The 18,535-nt window shown below is 54.5% G+C and overlaps 1 protein-coding gene across 1 annotated transcript in view; it reads left to right on the top strand.

Moving 5' to 3' along the window:
* Window positions 1–18,535, top strand: part of PTK7 (protein tyrosine kinase 7 (inactive)) — an 82,147-nt gene that overhangs the window by 43,371 nt on the left and 20,241 nt on the right. The window contains exon 2 of the mRNA XM_032780727.2: window positions 17,998–18,291. Within this exon, the coding sequence (XP_032636618.1) occupies window positions 17,998–18,291 (294 nt within the window). The remainder of the gene's footprint in view (window positions 1–17,997; window positions 18,292–18,535) is intronic.

Below are 18,535 nucleotides of genomic sequence, written 5' to 3'. Positions count from 1 at the left end.
TTTTATTCTTTACTATTGTTTCAACTAATTTGCCTGGTACCAACGTTAGACTTACCGGTCTGTAATTGCCAGGATCACCTCTAGAGCCCTTTTTAAATATTGGCGTTACATTAGCTAACTTCCAGTCACTGGGTACAGACACCGATTTAAAGGACAGGTTACAAACCTAGTTAATAGTTCTGCAACTTCACATTTGAGTTCTTTCAGCACTCTTGGGTGAATGCCATCTGGTCCTGGTGACTTGTTAATGTTAAGTTTATCAATTAATTCCAAAACCACCTCTAGTGACACCTCAATTTGTGACAGTTCCTCAGATCCACCTACAAAAGCCGGCTCAGGTTTGGGAATCTCCCTAACATCCTCAGCGATGAAGACTGAAGCAAAGAATTCATTTAGTTTCTCCGCAATGACTTTATCGTCTTTAAGTGCTCCTTTTGTATCTCAATCGTCCAGGGGCCCCACTGGTTGTTTAGCAGGGTTCCTGCTTCTAATGTACTTAAACATTTTGTTATTACCTTTGGAGTTTTTGGCTAGCCGTACTTCAAACTCCTTTTTGGCTTTTCTTATTACATTTTTACACTTAATTTGGCAGTGTTTGTGCTCCTTTCTATTTAATTCACTAGGATTTGACATCCACTATAAGTACAAAGAATATTTCCTTTGTTTAATAAGTCACTTGGTTTTAACATGTTTTGAAAAACTTACTTATTTGTTCTTATGTATCCAGCACATTTGAGGTCGTTTTATTATTTAAGGTTTATTTACTTTAAAATGCTGGTTTTATGCATTTTTTATTGAATTTGAATTTCCATCCAAATAGAGCATGAAACAAGTCGTGGGTGAAAAGAACAAAAAATCATCTAGTAAAAAAGATTTTCTAATGTAATTAAAAATGTAAAATTAAGAATCTGAATAAATATGTGTTACGCTAGGTATAATTGCTTAAATACATGTGTATAGCTACAGTATAGCCTCCTGGTAAGCAAAATGGAACGCCATATTTAGTGTAAAGGTTATATATAATTGCAAATCAATATGTTTTAATGGATATACCAATCAGTGAGGATCGATCTTTCTTTAGGAAAATGAAAATTATGAATGCAAAACAAGATTTAAATTCAGTTATTTAAATCAAGGTTTCTAGCTTGATGCTTTAATTCATGATGAAAATGGACTGACGATAAGTGGCTGTGAGCCATAGGTGTGTTGCTGAGGTGGTTCTACTTCTGACACTTCCAATAGAACAGGGGTTCTCAAACTGGGGGTTGTGACCCCTCAGGGTAGCGAGATTATTACATGGGGGGTCATGAGCTGTCAGCCTCCATCCCAAGCCCCGCTTCGCCTCCAGCATTTATAATAGTGTTAAATATTTTTTGTAAGTGTTTTTAATTTATAAGGGGGGGTTTCACTCATAGGTTTGCTGTGTGAAAGGGGTCACCAGTACAAAAGTTTGAGCGGGAGGGATAGCTCAGTGGTTTGAGCATTGGCCTGCTAAACCCAGGGTTGTGAGTTCAGTCTTTGAGGGGGCCTCTTAGGGATTTGGGGCAAAATCAGTACTTGGTCCTGCTAGTGAAGGCAGGGGACTGGACTCGATGACCTCTCAGAGTCTCTTCCAGTTCTAGGAGATTGGTATATCTCCATATATATATATATATATTTTTTAACTACTGCACTAGAACATAAGTATCTTTTGCAGGACAGAGTGGCCAGAGCCTGGACTCTACTGTGTGTCTAGCTGGTGATACCCATTGGTGATCTGCTGCTCTGGGAGTTTCTCTTGCACTAGAAGAGCTTTTCTTTCTTGCTGATGTTGTCCGTGTCGAATTAGAAAGCAGCCACTCTTGCTGGAATTGCTTCCTAAGCCGGGCTGCTGGAGCTAGTCCTGTGACTTTGAGAGGGTACCGTGTACGCTGAGCCCACCATCTCTGCCGGCAGTAGAGCTCCTTGGAGAATCAGGCTCACATCAGTTTTCTCCATTAATGTCCAGAGTACGTTTATTTATGGGAAAGACATTTGTCTCAATGCTGCGGAGCCAGTTAGTCTTGGTTATTCTCATACTAACTGTGAGGAATTAGCCAGCCACTGCACCAGCTGCTGAGCTCCTCCTCTGAACCAGAGAATGAAGGATGCCCCATGCTCTGGAAGGAGACAGGCTTCTGTCAGCTTGTTGTGCGCTCTGCGTTCTGCAGCCTCTGCACAATGGTCGTTTTCTAGTGCTTCGGATTTTATCTGCTGCATTGGGATTGGACTAACGTTAGCTGAACTCTACACATGGTCCCACCCTGCCAGGGCTCACTGCAAGCCGGCATAGATTCTCTTAGTTTTGGAAGTAAGCAGCAGGACAGTAATGCTCTGGTGGTTAGGTCCAAGAGGGACTTGGGGCATCCGCTGAGCCTGTCCATTGCAACTACTGTGTGAAAGACTCTGTACTGTTGTGAACACACGGCCGTGCCTACTTCACCCAAAGCCCTGACTGCCAAGGCAGCTGGCTGAGAGACCAAGCTGTCTCATCGGTGAATAAAGCTAACACCCTGAAGCAGTGCAATGAGCACCTGGACACAACAGGTAACGTCCTGACCCTGGTTTGTGGGACACTTTCCGGTCCCCCCGCTTGTCTAATGTGATGTGGGGAGCGATTACATCCTCTCAGCCGCTAACGGAAGGAATGGGGTGACTTCCTGCTGCTCCCTTCCATGCTGTCCTGGCGATCAGAGAGGCAACAGGCTGTTCCTACTGCCCTGCGTCTGACTGAGAGTTGTGGTACAGCTGCCGCTGTGCGTGGAGTCACTGCACACCTCAGATTCTATCGATCTGTGGCCCCCAGCAGCATAGTGCTGGGATAGCTGGCAGTCGCTCCAGTACCTACCCTCACACCGCTAGGGGAGGCAGGACCAGGCTGTTATCCCCATGGTAGGGCCCTACCAAAATCACGGTCCATTTTGGTAAATGTGATGGTCTTGGATTTTTAAAATCTTAAATGTCGTGGATTCAGCTATTTAAATCTGAAATTTCAGTGCTATAGCATGGGCTCACAGCACCACACGGGTTTGGCCCAGAGCGCAGCTGTGTGCTGGGCACTGCGCAAACACAAAGGCAGGCATGGTCCCGCATAGGCTGTCTAGTGAGAGCAGCTGCTGCTCTCAAATTAAGCTACAGGTCAGCAAAACCTGGCGTGTTTCTGGCTCTGCTGAATGGCTGGAGGAATTCCGGCACCACCCTCTGGTTTGCTCAGTGTACGTGGTCGCTTTAATAACACTGTACAAGTGATATTGAAAAGTCCCTATTACTGCATCCCCAGCTGCTAGAAAGGAGAGCTGGAGAGGTTCCAACATGACTTAATGTGACACCAAGTTTCTGAGTGGGGTAACTGAGTCGTGAATGTCCCCTGTTCCTTCTAGTGAGAAACTGTAGGTGAGGAGGCTCTGTATGAAGACAATGGGAAGCCCAAGCGGTGCAGCGATGTCTGGGTTGTGGTCAGGCTGCATTCCCCAGAGATGTTACTGAGGAAGTGGGAGAGACTGTGGTGGTCGGATTGTTTCAAGCTGTTGGTGATTGTTCGGAGCAGGCGCAGTGGGAGGTGGGGGGATGCTGCCTGGCACAGAAGGAGGGACCTGGAGCGCCAGCAGTGGGACCACTTGCTCTGCATTAGCTCAGCTGAGACGCCCGATTAGCCATGCTGGGGGTGGCCGAGGAGGAGTTAAGCAGTGGGTGCAGAAATAAGCTTTGCCTCTTCTTTTGACCCTGAGTCCTTCTGGTTTGTGCTTCTCCTTGTACGGCTGCCATGAGCTGCTGTGTCTGCAGGCAGAGTAGGGCCTGGAGCAGGAGGCATATGGGGCTCTGTGTTCATGTGCTGGGATGCTCTGAGTACGTGGCAGTGTTTCCCTGTTGGTGTGTTGTAAGCCCCCGGTGTTGGCAGGGGCTGCTCCGGGAGAAGCCATGCGTGCGCAAGCACCAGGGTTAGAGGAGTTTTCTGGAATGCTTTGTTGAGTCTGTTCCTGCAGCACTTAACAGTCAGTTGCTTCCCCGCTCCGAGCTGAGCCCTGAACCCTGGCGCCTGGGTCTCTGTCTGCAGGCCCGTGACTGGTGATGACTCACTCCTGGCTACGGCGCAGCGCTGGGTGTTTGGGTGCTGAGGACAGTGAGTCCCAGTCCTGCTCGCTGCCAGGGGGTACCTGCAGTATCCCCGCAGAGCTGGGGGCACATGCAGTGGCTCTTATTAAGAGCTAATGCACTAGATGTTTCCACAGGAAGCCACGTGCACTCTCTTCTTCTTTCTTGCCACCCTTCTGTTCAGGGTCGGTGACTGCTATAGACTTTCTGCGCTCAGGCTGGATGCCGGGCTGGCATGCAGATGTACGTTCCCAGCAAAGGAAAAGAAATTCAGTTTTGAACACAAGTCTCTCTTAATTCAGAACTCTGCCTAATGAGTCCCATGGACCCAGTGTGGCCCTGCTGCCTCCATGTGTGTCCCCAGAGGCTGGAGATCCTAGGAGCTCCCCTGTGTCAGAGGATTTGCTTGAGGAGGGGCCTGCTGCTGTCCCGTGGGGAATGTACCAGGCCTCAAGTTGCAGAACTCACTGAGCATATGGTATAATTTCACTCTGAGCCACCAGCCACAGAACTAGATCTCCTTAACCTCAGCAGGGAGCCAGGTACCCAGGGTCCTCCCTCAGCTGTCTCACTGCTAGTGCAGCTGGGTGCGTGCTTATACAGTTGGATACAGTTTGTATCCACACCTGTCTGCAGAAATCTTCTGAACCCTCTTTTGCCACATGAGAGCAGGGTTTGTATTTCACTCCTCGCTGTCCCATGGATGGAAGGGACAAGGCCACTCATCTGGCTGCCCAAGAGTCTGCCCTCAACCTTTGTTAACTAGCTCAGCTGGAGGCTTGCACCTTTCACTCATACCTATTTAAAGTGAAATACCCCTGTTATTCTACAAAGCACCAGAGCTTAAGGCTTGCTTCTCTGATCAGTCAGAAACTGTCCCAAAACACAAGAGGCCACAGAGAAACAGTTCGGGCCTGTTACGGAGTCTCGGGGTTCCAGCCCTGCACCCCTCTTCCTGGGACCCACAACGGAGTCTCGGGGTTCCAGCCCTGCACCCCTCTTCCTGGGACCCACAGTGACTTTTATCCAGCCAGTAAAACAGAAGGTTTATTGGACAACAGGAACACAGGTTACAGCAGAGCTAGCAGGCACAGTCAGGACCCCTCCACTGAGTCCTTCTGGGGGTTCAGGGTGCTTGGATCCCAGCTAGGATCCCCTGAATTCTGCCCACAGCCCCAAACCCAACCTGTCCTGCCTTTCCTCCTCCGGCCGACCCCTTTGTTCTCCCCCCTCCGCCCAGGTGCCCCCCCCCGCCGGGTCGGGTTACAGCCTGAGCACCTGTCCATCACCTAAAGTCCTCCCCTGCTTTTCCGTTCCCCACACAGACAGTCCCTACTCCATCACAGGGCCAAAAACAGATTTTTGAGGTGTTTTTTGCATAACATGGGCGTGAGTTATTGTGGTATACACACATAATAATATTGTAGGTGGGTGGGTGTGTACACAGGTTTAACAGAGCTGTTTTAACACTTGTGTCCATGGTGGTGGGGGCTGGCGCAGTTACATTTCACTCATGAAATGTTTTGGAGCTCAGCCTTCACTTTTAGGTTGGCTCCTAATTAAGTTAATCAACTTTTTCATGACTGTTTTTTCAAGCAGCCCTTTTGGTTGAAGTCAGAACAATTATGCTATTCATCCCTCAGTTTGCCTTGGAGCCGCCGCTCAGCCCCTCTCTGACTTTCCTGGGTTGTGCTGGGGATCACTCTGGTGAGCTCACACACTGGGCACTCATGGCAGAGCGCAGAGAGTCTGCTGTCCATTGGGAGGGATTCTGCTGGTCTGACATCGGTCAGTGGCGGGGACTCAAATGCTGCTTTCCTCAGTGCAATTATGAAGGGCTTTGCTTGTCTGAGCTGCATTATCCCTGGCCTGCAGGGAATATCCGGGCGTGATTATTTAGACAGCCACTCGTGCACAGGGTGCTTGACGAAGAGCTGAAACTGACAGCCTGTGATGCACCGAACATGCAGTCTACCTGACCTACCCCACAAGAGGCAGCAGCTGGAAAATTGGGGCTGGCGTCAGAGTGGGAGAGATAAAGCATGTGAAATGCAGCTCTGGTACTAGAATTTTTCATTCCACAGAAATCCAAAGCGTCTCTCAAACCGTGTGACTGGTGCTGCATGTGGGTCGCTGGCCAGCCGTTCTGCACCCGCAGCGCTGCAGGCCACTCAAGAACCACGAGTCAGTTCAGCAAAGTGTAACAAAGCCGGTAGAATGTGAGCAGAATGCTGGCACCTGGCATCCAGCCGCCTGAAGTGGAGTCTTTACTGGCCCGAGGAGTCAGGACTGCTCCACAGTGGCACCTCTGACAGGGCAGCGCCCTGGTGCCACACTGAGATGTCAAGAGCCGACTTGAGGGAACCAACCCCATCTCTGCAGCACCTGTGTTTTCCTACCAAGTCCCTGTTGGAGTGTGAGCAGGCCAGCCTAGGCTCAGCTAGAGCGGGACCTAAGGTGAGATGTCTGCTGCAGGAGGCCAGGGGCTGCTATCTCCAGCGCTACGCTCTGAAAGCCTCAGAGGAAGTTTCTCTGTGCAGAAACAAGCCCTGTCAAACTCACAGTTTACCTTGACACTGATACTGTTGGACTTCTATGTGGGAAGAGGAAACTATTTACTTATCGAGTGACTAAGCAGGTGGTCTCTCATGTCCTTTACAGAACTCTTTAGTAAGGTCCCAGATCTGAAGCATTAATTTCACTCTGTGATTCGTCCTACCCCTGCATTAACTCCTTGTATTGCTGTTTATCAGCCGCAGGGTAGCAGCCACAAGTATGTGGTGTCAGATACAGTCGTTCATGAAATCAGCAAAGACAAAGAAATGCTAATTGTGTCACACCAAACTGAGTGCTAAAGAAATTGTTCACAACACAAAAAAACTAGTGTTACTCCTCGTTAGCCCAAGTGGTTAGCCAGCATTCAGGGTGTTGTGGAATATCTTCACCAGGAAGAGAAATTGAGATGGGGATCGTGTATTTCTTTGGTGCAATCCTGTATATTTTGTTTCCTTGAACACAGTAAGAATCAAACAGGAGGCTGTTTCTTTGCTCACAATTCCAAGCCTCTTTCAGCCAGCACTCTGCACAAAAAAAAATCGCACTTTCTTTACTTTCTCTCAGGGTCAGACTACAAGAATTCTCTTGTTGTCTCCTGATTTTCTGCTTGCTTCTGGCTGCTGCTTAATCACAGAGGTACGCAGCTCTATCAGACAAGACCCAGCCCCTGTGTTTGCATTCAGTCTAATCTCTGGGCGGTGGCTTCTATTGTAATTGCTCCCTCATGTAGTCTGGATGGAAAGTAGCTGGCATGCCCATCAGCTGCAGTGAGGTTTCACCCAGGACTAGGTCAAAGCTCATTAACCAACTGTTAATGTGTGTCAGCAGGATCCACAGGGACAGTTAGTCCGTGGTGGGCTAGTACGGGGTAGTCACACCCCAGCTTTCTGTGAATGAAATGTCTGTGTAGGCAAGCACCAACTCTGGCTGTTGCTAGTTCACTCTAAAATTCAGACCCTGACGAGTCCTCGTCATGAGCCCTTAGAAAATCTGTATCCAGCTTCTGTATCCACTCAAGTTCTGGCCCCAAATTGGTATCATCGACGGAGAGCGCAACTGTTGCTCCTGTTCTGCTTTACATGGCAGGTTCCCAGTGCATCCTGGTGCTAGAGTGCTAATCCAGCATGGCACTAGGATCTACCTTGGCCCAACCAATGTTTGCCTCCATTACCCCTCAAATAGACTATAAAAATTGAAAACAAGCATGTCGTTTCCCCTGGGAGATCTGGCCTCTGACACATCCTGGGCCCTGAGTGTTTGTAAAGTCCGTAGTCAACACCTGGATCCGGCTGGCCCTTGCTCATTTTCACACAGACCCCTTCTGTACAGACAGCAAGTGTATCCGCCCCAGTACACCAGAGACTCCTGTGTCCCATGCATCACGCTTCAGAGAGGCCACAATAACCTGGCCTGACATCTTGATCTGTAAGTGCATCACAAGTCACTCAGTAACACTGTGGTTTTCCTCTCTGCAGGAACAAGAAGTGGTGCTGGCATAGCAGATGGGCTGCTGCACACGACCAGATTATACTGGGGCGTCTGGTCAGCTCTTAGTGTGTGTGATGTGATTGCACTGGTAACCTAGGGCCTGGTGATGGTGGTTTTGCCAGATTCTTTTTGTGTTGCCCACGTTAATGATTGCTGCTTGATTGGTTTAAGCACTCTTGGTTTGAAATTAATTGCTTAATACTTTAATCCCCTGGTACTTAAAACGAGGATGACGCATCCCTCCATCAGATGTGAGGTTTGTACAAATTAATAGATCACAGTGAAAGTATTCAGGGCAAGGAGGGTGCTGGCAGGAAAGTCAGGCTACCCTGCTGTAACTGAACGGATCTCCTGTCTTTTGTGTGAGGAACATTTCCAAAGGCGCTGGCCTAGGTCCCGGCCGGGACCTCTGAAACTTGCCTTCCAAGGTCAATGGCAGTAGCATGTGTGCCTGACTGAGGGAAGGAGGCTGCAGATTACTGCTATGTCTTATCCCCTGCCCCCCTTTGTTCCTGTGGGTCTGTTCATCCGCCTGTTGTGTTGTTGTAAACCTATTCTGTGACTTGTCTGTTCAGCACCTTGTCTGGGGGCTACTGGACTACAAATGAATAGCAACGTGCATGGAGCTGTACGTACAGTGCAATGTCACATCTGTTGGTTGTCTGTTAGCCTTCGCTCCTCAGCTACTGTGTCAGATAGCTAGTGCGCAGCCTGTCAGTGACATGGCCCGTCACGAGTGCAGCTTAATGAAAGAGTGTGTGGTTCAGCTTGCTGGGCAGCCTTGAGAGATTGAGCCGGCTTGTATTATTTGTGTGACAGCTGCTGTGGGCTGATGGACAGACTGTACCTCATTGTAGGGCATGTGGGATGTGGCGGCTGATAGCGGAAACCCCCTTTGGACTTGCACCAATGTCATCGGGGGCACACACCATTGAAGACAAGTCCCCAGCCCAAGATTTCATTCAGGCCCTGGTTCGTGACAGTGGGCTTGCACTGTGGATCGTACCATGCCTGGCGTGGGGATCAGGGTCACTGTACCTACCTCCTACTATTCAATGCAAACTCCAGGGCTGATCAAAGTCAGCTGATTGGCACCATTTGATGGGTGGGTGTGTATATCTCTGCAGAAGCTCTACCTCGGTGTTGAGGCACTCTCTGAAGAAGGGCCCTGTGTGTGTTCTCCGAGCTGTGTACATAAGAGTGGGCTGGCCTTAATCACCCTTTGCCGCGCCTGGCCCAGACACAAATGGCAGGGTTGCTGTGCTGCTCCCCGGTTCATGTCGGGCCTACACCAGCACCCAGACACAACACCAGGTGACATGTTCACAAGCCAGCCGAAAAGCTGGGCCCTGGTCTGTCAAGATCCAGCCCTTCCCCAACACCCCCAACGTGGGGGATGGCTCTGTTCTGCCACCTGGGCCAGCTTCCCTCTGCATGACATCCGGTGTGCTCCCCTGAACTTTCCTGTTGGCTTCTCTGGACAAGTAATCGCAGCTGGGAATCCAGCACAGGAGCAGCCCCTCCTTAGCCCATGTGTTGGGTTGATCTCTCCCTGCTCACATGACAGGGAAGAGGCCAAATGTTCCATTTAGCCACAAAATATGTGATGCTTTTAGTGGTCTTGCTCCTTCCTTGCGAAGTGCTTCAGGAAGGCTCCAGTCATCATAGCCCTGCGCTCCCCTGCCCTCAGCTGGCGTTGGCAGGTGACAGCTCCCACAGCCACTTCCCACACTGTTCCAGCACAGCGTGGCCAAACTCGTCAGCGCCACTGCGGTCCTTTCCATCCCCAGCGCCTCTGGGCTCGGGCTCCAGACGGCGCTCCTCAAGGCACAGGTGGGGGTGGGGGGGACAGCTCAGGCACCCAAAGCACTTGATATTGAACCGGCTTTTCAAATACCACTCCGTCCCCCCAACCCAACAGCAGCCAGGAGGGAGCAGGCGTTGAGCCTGCTTAGATCAATCAGACTCAGCTGCCTTCTCATGCTTCCTGTTGTTAGTCTCTGGGCGCCAGCGTCTGCAAACACTCGGTGTGGGGTAAAGGGGCTGAGTGAGGTCCCCCTAAGCAGGGCTGGCTGCCCTCCCTGCCCGGAGCTTGGCCATCCCCGAAGTGTTGCTCCCTTGCTCTGGCAGAGGCCTCAGCTGGGTCTGCACTAGCCTTTGCGGTTGGTGCTTACACTTTTTGTGCTGCCCTGCTGGCGGTGTTTGAACTGCCGTGTCGTGTAACCCTGCTGCGGGGGTGGAAGGCTGGCAGCAGCTGTGGGCTGCATGGAAACGGCAGGCCTGGTGGTGGATGGGGAGATGTGCATGTCCTAAGGCCAGCAAGGAGCAGTTTGTGACCAAGGCCAGGGTGAGATTGGGAGTAGCAGTGGAAAGTCTGGTTTTACTCTGGGAGGGGATGCTGTTTAAACAAATCCCACATGTGATTCGAGGCCAGGATTGGAAATGGGGGCGTTCCCTTTGCAGGGCTCTCAGCTTTGTAACTGCTCGTGACCAGAGCACTGTGCCTAGGTGGACCGAGAGCGCTGCCCGCTTCTGTGCTGCTTGCAGAGGCGTTGTGAGGAGAGCCAGGCCTCGGCCATCAGCCTGGGGAACTCAGGATGGCCAAGGGTCTGGTTTGGATGCCTTGTAGTCCCAGCAAGCCAGACATGCAAGAGATTGTCCCCATTGGCTTTCCCAGCAAGGAGCTCCCACTCAGATGTGGAGACCTGCTGTGGCTACGCAGTTCCACCTGTCAGGCGCCCGCTAGCTCTGAGGCTGACCCAGCGCTCTGCAGCGCAGCCAGCCGCCCTGCGGGCCGTGCTAACCAGGCAGTAGGGTTTCGTCATTACAATGTGCTCACCCAGTGTCTGGGCATAGAGAAATGTGTTCAGAGCGCCAGTGGCGCTGGGCACCAGGCTCATAGCCTTCACAGCCATTGTCCAGGCGGGGGAGGCTCCGCCTGCCTGCCCTTCAGTTGAGCTAACCAATCCCAGGCTGGGTGGGACATGGTGGTGCGATGCCCTCTGTCCCCATGGGCTGCGGAGTCTCTTCTGGGGGATTTTCCTCCCCGGGCCGTGTTGGGGTGCAGGCTCTGACAGGTGAGCTGCTCTGGAATGGCACGGTGACCCAGTAGAGCAGTTCCTCTCATCCCCTGCCTGTGCGAGGCTCGCTCCGAGGCCTTTCTGGGAGGCTGAGTGCATTGGTTGAATGGGGCCAGCTATAGGTGAATATTCAAATGTCCAGCTCAAGCATGTGGGCGTCAGGGCCTGATCTAAGGCACTCCCTCCACGTTAGTGTCTGGGAAACCTTCTCTACAAGTCAGGTTTGCTTTGGTCTGGGCCGTGTTCTGCTGTCTGGCCTGAGCCTCCTGCAGCTTTGCAGCGGGCCGGGTGGTTGCACACCTGCAGCCGTGCCCTTGCTGTCTGTGTGAATCGTGGGGGTCCAGGAGCTCGGAGCCGGGCTCTGTATTCTGCTCATGTGGGAGCTGCAGTGTGGGTATTGCATGCTGATGGTGGAAGCAAGCTGTGAGCCCCGCGGCTGGACAGGGTTTGCAGTGGGAATGCAGATAGGATGGGGCCCTGAGCCATCTCTGCCCCAGGAGTGTCCTATCCATTGTGCGTGGGTGAAGGAAGGTCCCGTGGCACTGCCCCTGAGCTCCCTGTGGCGCAGCAGTGGGTGGGGCAGGCTGTGTCACGCTCCAGCACAGCCCTGGCTTTGGCCCTCAATTGCCACAGCCCCTTCCGAGGGGTGAGCTGCGGCCAGCAGGCTTCCTGTGGCCCAGGTGCAAGCTGAGCTGTCTGAGGTACCCATTGTGGGAGACACCTACTGCGCTTGTTGCCTCATCTCTCCAGAGCAGAGACTCCTTTGACAGACCCGGCGAGGCTTGGTTCAGGAGCCTGGTTCTGAAAGAGGAAGGTGCTGCCCACCCCCACAGCCCGTGGCAAGCATGGCAGCGGCTCCTGATGGGCTGTCAGGGATCTGCCCCGATTGTCACCAGTTGGCTGTGCAGCCCTTGTGAAGGTCAGCTGTGCTGCTTCCTGCAGGCTGGGCTGGTGGGCTGCGTTTTCTCCCCAGCCCCACCCCATTGGGTCCCTGATCACCACCTTTAGGTAACTCTGGAGCTTGTTGCTGGAATACAGGCAGGAAGCCTGTTCCTGAAGCCAGTCCCCCTGCCGGAACAGCTGTGGGAACATGCCATCTTGGGCGCTTCGCCGTTCACCTTCGATGTGTAAAATACTCAACATCTGCCTCGGGTTGAATGGCCCCCCAAGCGCTGCGCTGCTTTGGCCTCGTTCCATGTGAGAGCGGGAGGCTGGGAACGGGATCGGGTAGCGAGCAGCAAATGCTGAATTGCCCTTTGTCTGTCTCTCTTCCGATTGCCAGCTGGTAACCCGAGTGGCGCGTGCATGCAGCTGGCTGCAGGCAGGCAGTTTGCACGCTCCTGGGTGGAGCGTTAGACTGACCTTGCTAGGTGTATGTTCATGGCCTGGGCCGATTCTCCAGCCATGTGGCCTCTGCCTGGCCAGTGCTCTCCTTGGCCTAGGTGGGGTGTGCTCAGCCTGCATTTTTCCGGCCATTGACAATGCGTATCCTTTTCCTGCTGCCCATTGACCCTCAGCCCCCGCAGCAACATCCGCACGGGCCTGCTGGCTGGACCCTGTTCAGGCCGAGAGGGCAAGCATCTCTGGAGGGGCAGGGAGCAGCTGCTGCGAGGCACTGGGATGCCAACAAGCTCCCCCTAGGGAAGGGGCTTCACAGTGGCCGTTCCCCCTGCACCTGTTTGCAGATGGGCTTTGGGGGTGTGTGTCTCCCAAGCATTGGAGCAGTGGTTATCATCTGCTGCAGGGATGGTCCCCTCTCCTCCCCCAGATGTGCACATCTCAGGCTGGGGTGTCTGCACTGCTTGCCCAGCCTTGCCTGAGCCAGGCGAGGTGAACAGTCTGCAGGAGAGAGCGGAGTCCTTGTTCCTGCTGTTCCTGTGTGCCCTCCTGACACGGTACCCGAGGGGCCTGGGCAGTCTCCGAGCTCCGGGACTGTTTGACAGGGGCAGGGCGGGACAGGAGTGCCCCTTTGGCCAGCCCTGAGCAATGGGCTTTGCCCCTTTCCCCGAGGCTCTCCCACAGCCTCGCAGACCCTCCCTGCTGGGGCGATCCAGCTCCGCCTCTCCCATAGCTCTGTGCTGCCTGGCTCTGGCTGCAAGCCACAGGGCTTCTACTGGGATTTGAAGGGGTGTTTTTGTGCCTAGCTGGGCAGCCGGGTGTTTGCCTCTCCTCTGAGGTGCTTTGTTCTCTTCCTGTGGCCAAAGCGCCTGCCGGCTCCTGTCCCTGTGAGCCACTCCTGTTTCAAACCAGGAGCTGTGTTTCTAGGTTAACCTCTTCCTCTCCCAGGCTGTGTCATGTAGAGATAAAGCCGAGGGGTGGGTTGAAAACTGGCCCTCTGGGTATGTCTGAGAGAGGAGACAGTTTTACCAGCGTGGGGGATCATTGGGGGAGGGGAGATGCTGGAGCGGAAAGCCCAGGAACAGAGCCTGTAACAGACTTGTCTGCTCCTGAAATCTCACCTGTGAAATCTGGAAACTTGGCAAGCAGGTTAGCGCGTGCCAGGGCGTTTGGAGCCTCCCAGCGCCCTATGCGTGGCACAGAGAGGATGGCCTTCTCCTTGGCCTAGTTACTGTTGTCCTCACTGCCGTTCTGGGCACAGGGCTGCTCCCACATAGGGCTGAGAAAACAACAGTGCTGGTTTCAGTGTGGGTTTTTTTCTGGAAGTTGAGGCTCTGAGGATTCGAGCTGGAGAATGAGGTGCACATTTGTAACAGGGAGGGGAGTTAATCACTGGACCAGCCTCCTTAGTGATATGGTGAATTCTCCACCACTTGGAGTTGTTGACTCCAGACTCGAGCTCCAGCAGAAGCAATGGGCTCTTGAAGGAATCACTAGGTGAGGTTCTGTGGCCTGTTAGGCCGGAGGCCAGCCCGAGTCCCTTTTGGCCTTGAAGTCGGACTCCCCTGGAGCCCAAGCGCCACTGGCTATTGCACTGGCTAGCAGTGCCAAGCTGAACGCTTTTGGCTCCGTGAGCCCTTGGTTCACTCCGCAGGAAATGAGCCCCCCGGGAGGCAATTCAGCAGGTTCTCGGACAAGGGCTCCATCACTCCGAGGATGAAGAGGAACCTGCTTGCTGGAAAATTGCCAAGCAGAACACTTCAGAGTCCCCTGGCAGGGCCTGAACTCTTCGACAAGCTCCTCGGGAGACAGGATTGGATGTCCGCACCCTTCGGGGCCTTTGAACACCCGCCCCAACACAACTAGCCCGTTCTCCCGCTTTCCCTCCCCCGGGTTCCCATCTTGTTCCTGTGGCCCGGCAGGCGCCAGCCGAGCCCGACAGCACCTGTGCAGTCCCTGGGGCCAGGAGCTATGGCTCCTGTGGGGCAGTCAAGCTACAGAGGCGGCCGTGGGCCCTTAGTTTCTTTGTCTGGGTTTCAGCGGCTGGAAAGGAGAGTTCCAGCCTCAGAGACCAGCCAGCTCTGGGTTAGCAGCAGCAGCCCAGACGGAGGAGCTGCTTGGACCGGCCTGGCACTGGCCTTTGATGGTGGAGGAGAAGCTATCGGCTACCTGGCTGGGCGTGCACCGCCCTTCTGGTGCGCAGACCGGCTAGTCCTGGGCTTCGGGATGCTGCGTGCCTCTCTCCTGCAAACTCCCTTTGGGCCCAGCTCTGGAGAGACTATGCCAGGGCCCTGACTGCTGCTCTCGCAGGCTCTTGTATTGACCAGATCAGTGGGCTTCCTTCAAAGGGCTTTGTTTGCTTAATTGCCTTCTCCTCCCCCACCCAATCCCTGCCTTTGGAAAGGGCTCTGGGTGGGGGAGGTGTGACAGGACAGTTCCTGGTAGGGACAGTCCCGGGACCCCACTTGGGGCAGGGCTCCAGACAGAGCTTTGCAGAGGGGGCCATTGCGGGATCGAAGTCAAGATGCCTTCGGGGGGGTTTCAGGCTTCAGGGACTCTGACCCTCCACTCGATGTGGCTCGGAGCTGGGTGTTCCTTTGTGACTCTCTCAGCAGCCCAGCCCAGGGCTCTGCCCCTTCTCGGCCAGTGCTCCCCCTGAGAGAGGGGAGTGTTTCCAGCTGGCCTGGCACCCCGGTGTTTGGCACAGGCCTCCTGCATGCGGTTCATGGGCTCAGCAGCTTGCATACGCTGGAGAACGGCCCGGGGCTGAGCTGCGGGAGGGTTTGGGCTCCAGACAATTCCTCGGGCTTCAGATGAAGAAAATCAAAACTGCTCTAAGTCCCAATTCTGAAGGAACTGGAAACTGGGTGTCTCGTCATCAGACAGTGTTTAACTCTTGATGGGCCGGACTAGATCACAGTGCAGTGATCCCTGGGGGCACGTGGACGTCTGTAGTGTTGGGCACTGAAACCATGTGGCTGGCCCGGGTGTGGGTGTGGATCTCACTTTGCACCGGGCTGCCTGTCCCTGGGGTTCCCATCACAGCAGTTCGCAGCACTGGAGCGTAGCGGGATCAGAGAGACCTGGGGTGCCTGTAGGGTTAAAAGCGCAGCCCTGTTCAACCTCCATGTTCCACCAAGTCCTGGGTGTTCCTGTCCTTCTGGCCATGAGGGTCCCCCGCCGGTCAGGCCTCAGCTTGCTGCCTGTCAGCACTCGGGGCTGAATCTGCAGAGGTGTCTGTGCCCTGCAGTGTGTTCCCCAGTCTCAGGCGCTGTGTATCCTGCAGAGCTGGACCCTGACAGGGAAGAGCAGTGAGAAGCATCCCCCAGGGCGCTGGAGGGGCACGCTGAGCTGCATCCTGGCGCTGCCTGGGAGGCTGCTCAGAGGCTGATTTTCACTTTGGCCTTCTATTTTCTGGGCTGGAAGGGCATGTTCTGGCCTGGCCCGAGCTAGTGCGGGGGCCCCTAGTGTCGACAGGGCAGCTTGCAGCTTACGCCCGAGCATCCAGGCGAGGGAGTGCCTGGGAATGTGGGCTGGAGCGGTGGGGAGCCCCTGACCTGGAGTGGGAGCACCCGCTCCCTGTCCTGCTGCCCCTCAAGCGTGGCAGCCCTCTCCAGGGCGCTGTGGGTCAGAATGCTCTGAAGCAGGGTGTGTAGTGAAAGAAGCAGGCTGTGTTCCCAGGATCTGTCATGCACAGGCCCTGGCCTTCTCCTGGGCTGCAGCTGTTTCACTGTCGCCTGCTTTCATTGCTGTCTGGGCAAGGCCTCTGCCCCCTACCCCCCCGGGATGGGGAGGGACAAGGGTGGGGCGCAAGGGAAAGGGCTCGAGCCCCCTCCCCCCACATGCACGCACACCGACCTGGTCTACACTTCAAACATACATTGCTCCAGTTATGTCACTCGGGGTGTGCAAGGCTCTGTGACGTTGTGGGGTGCAATCCAGAGCAGGGAGGGGCTGTCACCCACCTGGCCTGGTCACACCCTGGGTGTCTGTGTACAGCCAGAGAGCTCCAGCAGCTCTGACCCCAAACACCAGCTGCACTCTGGCTCCTGCCAGCCTGGGTTACAGCTCCCAGGGTGACCCCAGCACACTCCCAGTCCCAGATGCCCCCCAAATACGTGTGTTCTGCATCTCCAGCTCTCTCCTGGGCAGCCCAGCTGTGTTGGGTCTGTTGCCCTTCTCCGAGGATCGATGCACAGCAGTCTGTACCTCAGCTGGAATTACCTGCCCAGTTCACAACACGAATTGACAAATAAAACGAGTGTATTTAATTGCAAAGCGAGAGCTGTTCTGGGGGTACAAGGAAAGAGGCACTAAAGTCAGAAATGGTTCCAAGAGCAATGAAGATAAATCGCTTCCCGAGGCTGAACTTCCCAAGCTGGCCTGGCTCGAGCTGCAGTCTCTGAGCACATGTCCAGTAACGCTGCTCACCAAACCCTCCGGCCAGGCTCTGCCCCCAAAGCCCCACAGCCATTTCTTTCCTGGTCTTGGGTGAACAGGAGAGAGATGGGTGGGGAGAGAGAACTGGGGGGGTTGCCCCCTCACTTTTAGAGTTCAGCCCCCCTTTGAAATGCATTGTCTTGAGGGTGACTCCTCGATAAAGGTCTTTCCCCCCGAGAGCCAGGAGTTGGGGGTGGGGTGGGGAGGTTCCATGCTGCTGTTTGCTAAGATCAGATCCATTTGTTCCCACCCCATCCATGCCCCAGAATGACCCCTTGGTAGGCGATGGCCCAGTAGCTGTGACGGCGGCTGTCTGGCTGGGGCGACAACTTGTCTTTGGGGAGCGGGTTTAGCCCCTCCCCAGACTTGCCTGGCAAACACCCTTCAGTCATGAGTTCAGTTAATGCTCAGAGCTTTACACAATGTTCCGCTAGCCCTGTCCCCGGGACGTTCTTGCCCAGCAAGGTATTAGCTCCCCTGGCGTATTTGTACAAAGATGGTTGCAGTAATGTGCGGGTGTGACGGCAGGGGGGCGTCCTGTCACAGAGGGGCACTGGAGCCCCACGCACGCGCACTGACCGGGTCGACACTTAAAATTCACATTGCCCGAGCTAGGTGTGAAAAGTTCTGCTGACCTAGACCCTGGTGTGGATGCAGGTAGGACAGCAGCAGAATTCTCCCACCAAATGCTATCGCCACCTCAGCTGCAGCGGCAGACAAACCCCTTCCATGGAAATGTCTATGCTATGGCTCTACAGCACTGGAGCTGGGCTGCCCCCAACCCAGGCATGGCCTGCAGCTCCCCAGGGCCTGCTGGGGCCCGTTTCACACTGTCTTCCCCTGCCCGAGAGCTGAGAGTCTGACCCCTTCCCCCATACGCTTCCAGCAGGGGGCTGCTCTTGCCCCATTTGATCTCTGAGCTGCACCCCTTCCCCTGGGTACTCCCTGGCCCCACAGGTGATCACCTTTCCTGCCTTCCTTTCAGCCGTGGGCACTCGGGCACGGATCCTCTTCACCAAGGAGCCGTCCTCTCAGGACGCCTTGCACGGCCGCAGCGCCATCCTGCGCTGCGAGGTGGAGGAGCCGAGTGGCGTGGAGTTCGAGTGGCTGCACAATGGGCTTTCCGTCCAGGACACCGAGCGCCGCTTCCAGGAGGGCAGCAACCTGCAGTTCACCGCCGTGGATCGGCAGCAGGACGCCGGGAGCTTCCAATGCGTGGCCAGGAGCACGCTCACGGGAGAGGAGGCCCGAACGGCGAATGCATCTTTCAACATCAAGTGTGAGTACGAGAGCAGGGCCAGCGAGCCTGCCCCAAGCCTCTCCTCCTGACCCAGACCCCAGGGTGGGCACATGGCAGCGGGTACAGCCCTCCCTCCTGCTGCCTTTTCCTTGCCAGGGCATCCCCTCAGCTGGTGTCCACGTTCCCACAGAGTCAGCTACGGCCTGGCTCCTTCCTTCGATGTATTCTGTGGAGGGGCACACACCACGGCCTCTGGGCTCCAGGCCTGGCCCAGTCACTCCCC

Source organism: Chelonoidis abingdonii, chromosome 3 (genome assembly GCF_003597395.2).
Source record: "Chelonoidis abingdonii isolate Lonesome George chromosome 3, CheloAbing_2.0, whole genome shotgun sequence".
In the NCBI taxonomy this organism is placed as follows: Eukaryota; Metazoa; Chordata; order Testudines; family Testudinidae; genus Chelonoidis; species Chelonoidis abingdonii.
Note: the sequence above shows the minus strand (reverse complement) of the source record. Positions and strands in the feature narration are given on the sequence as shown.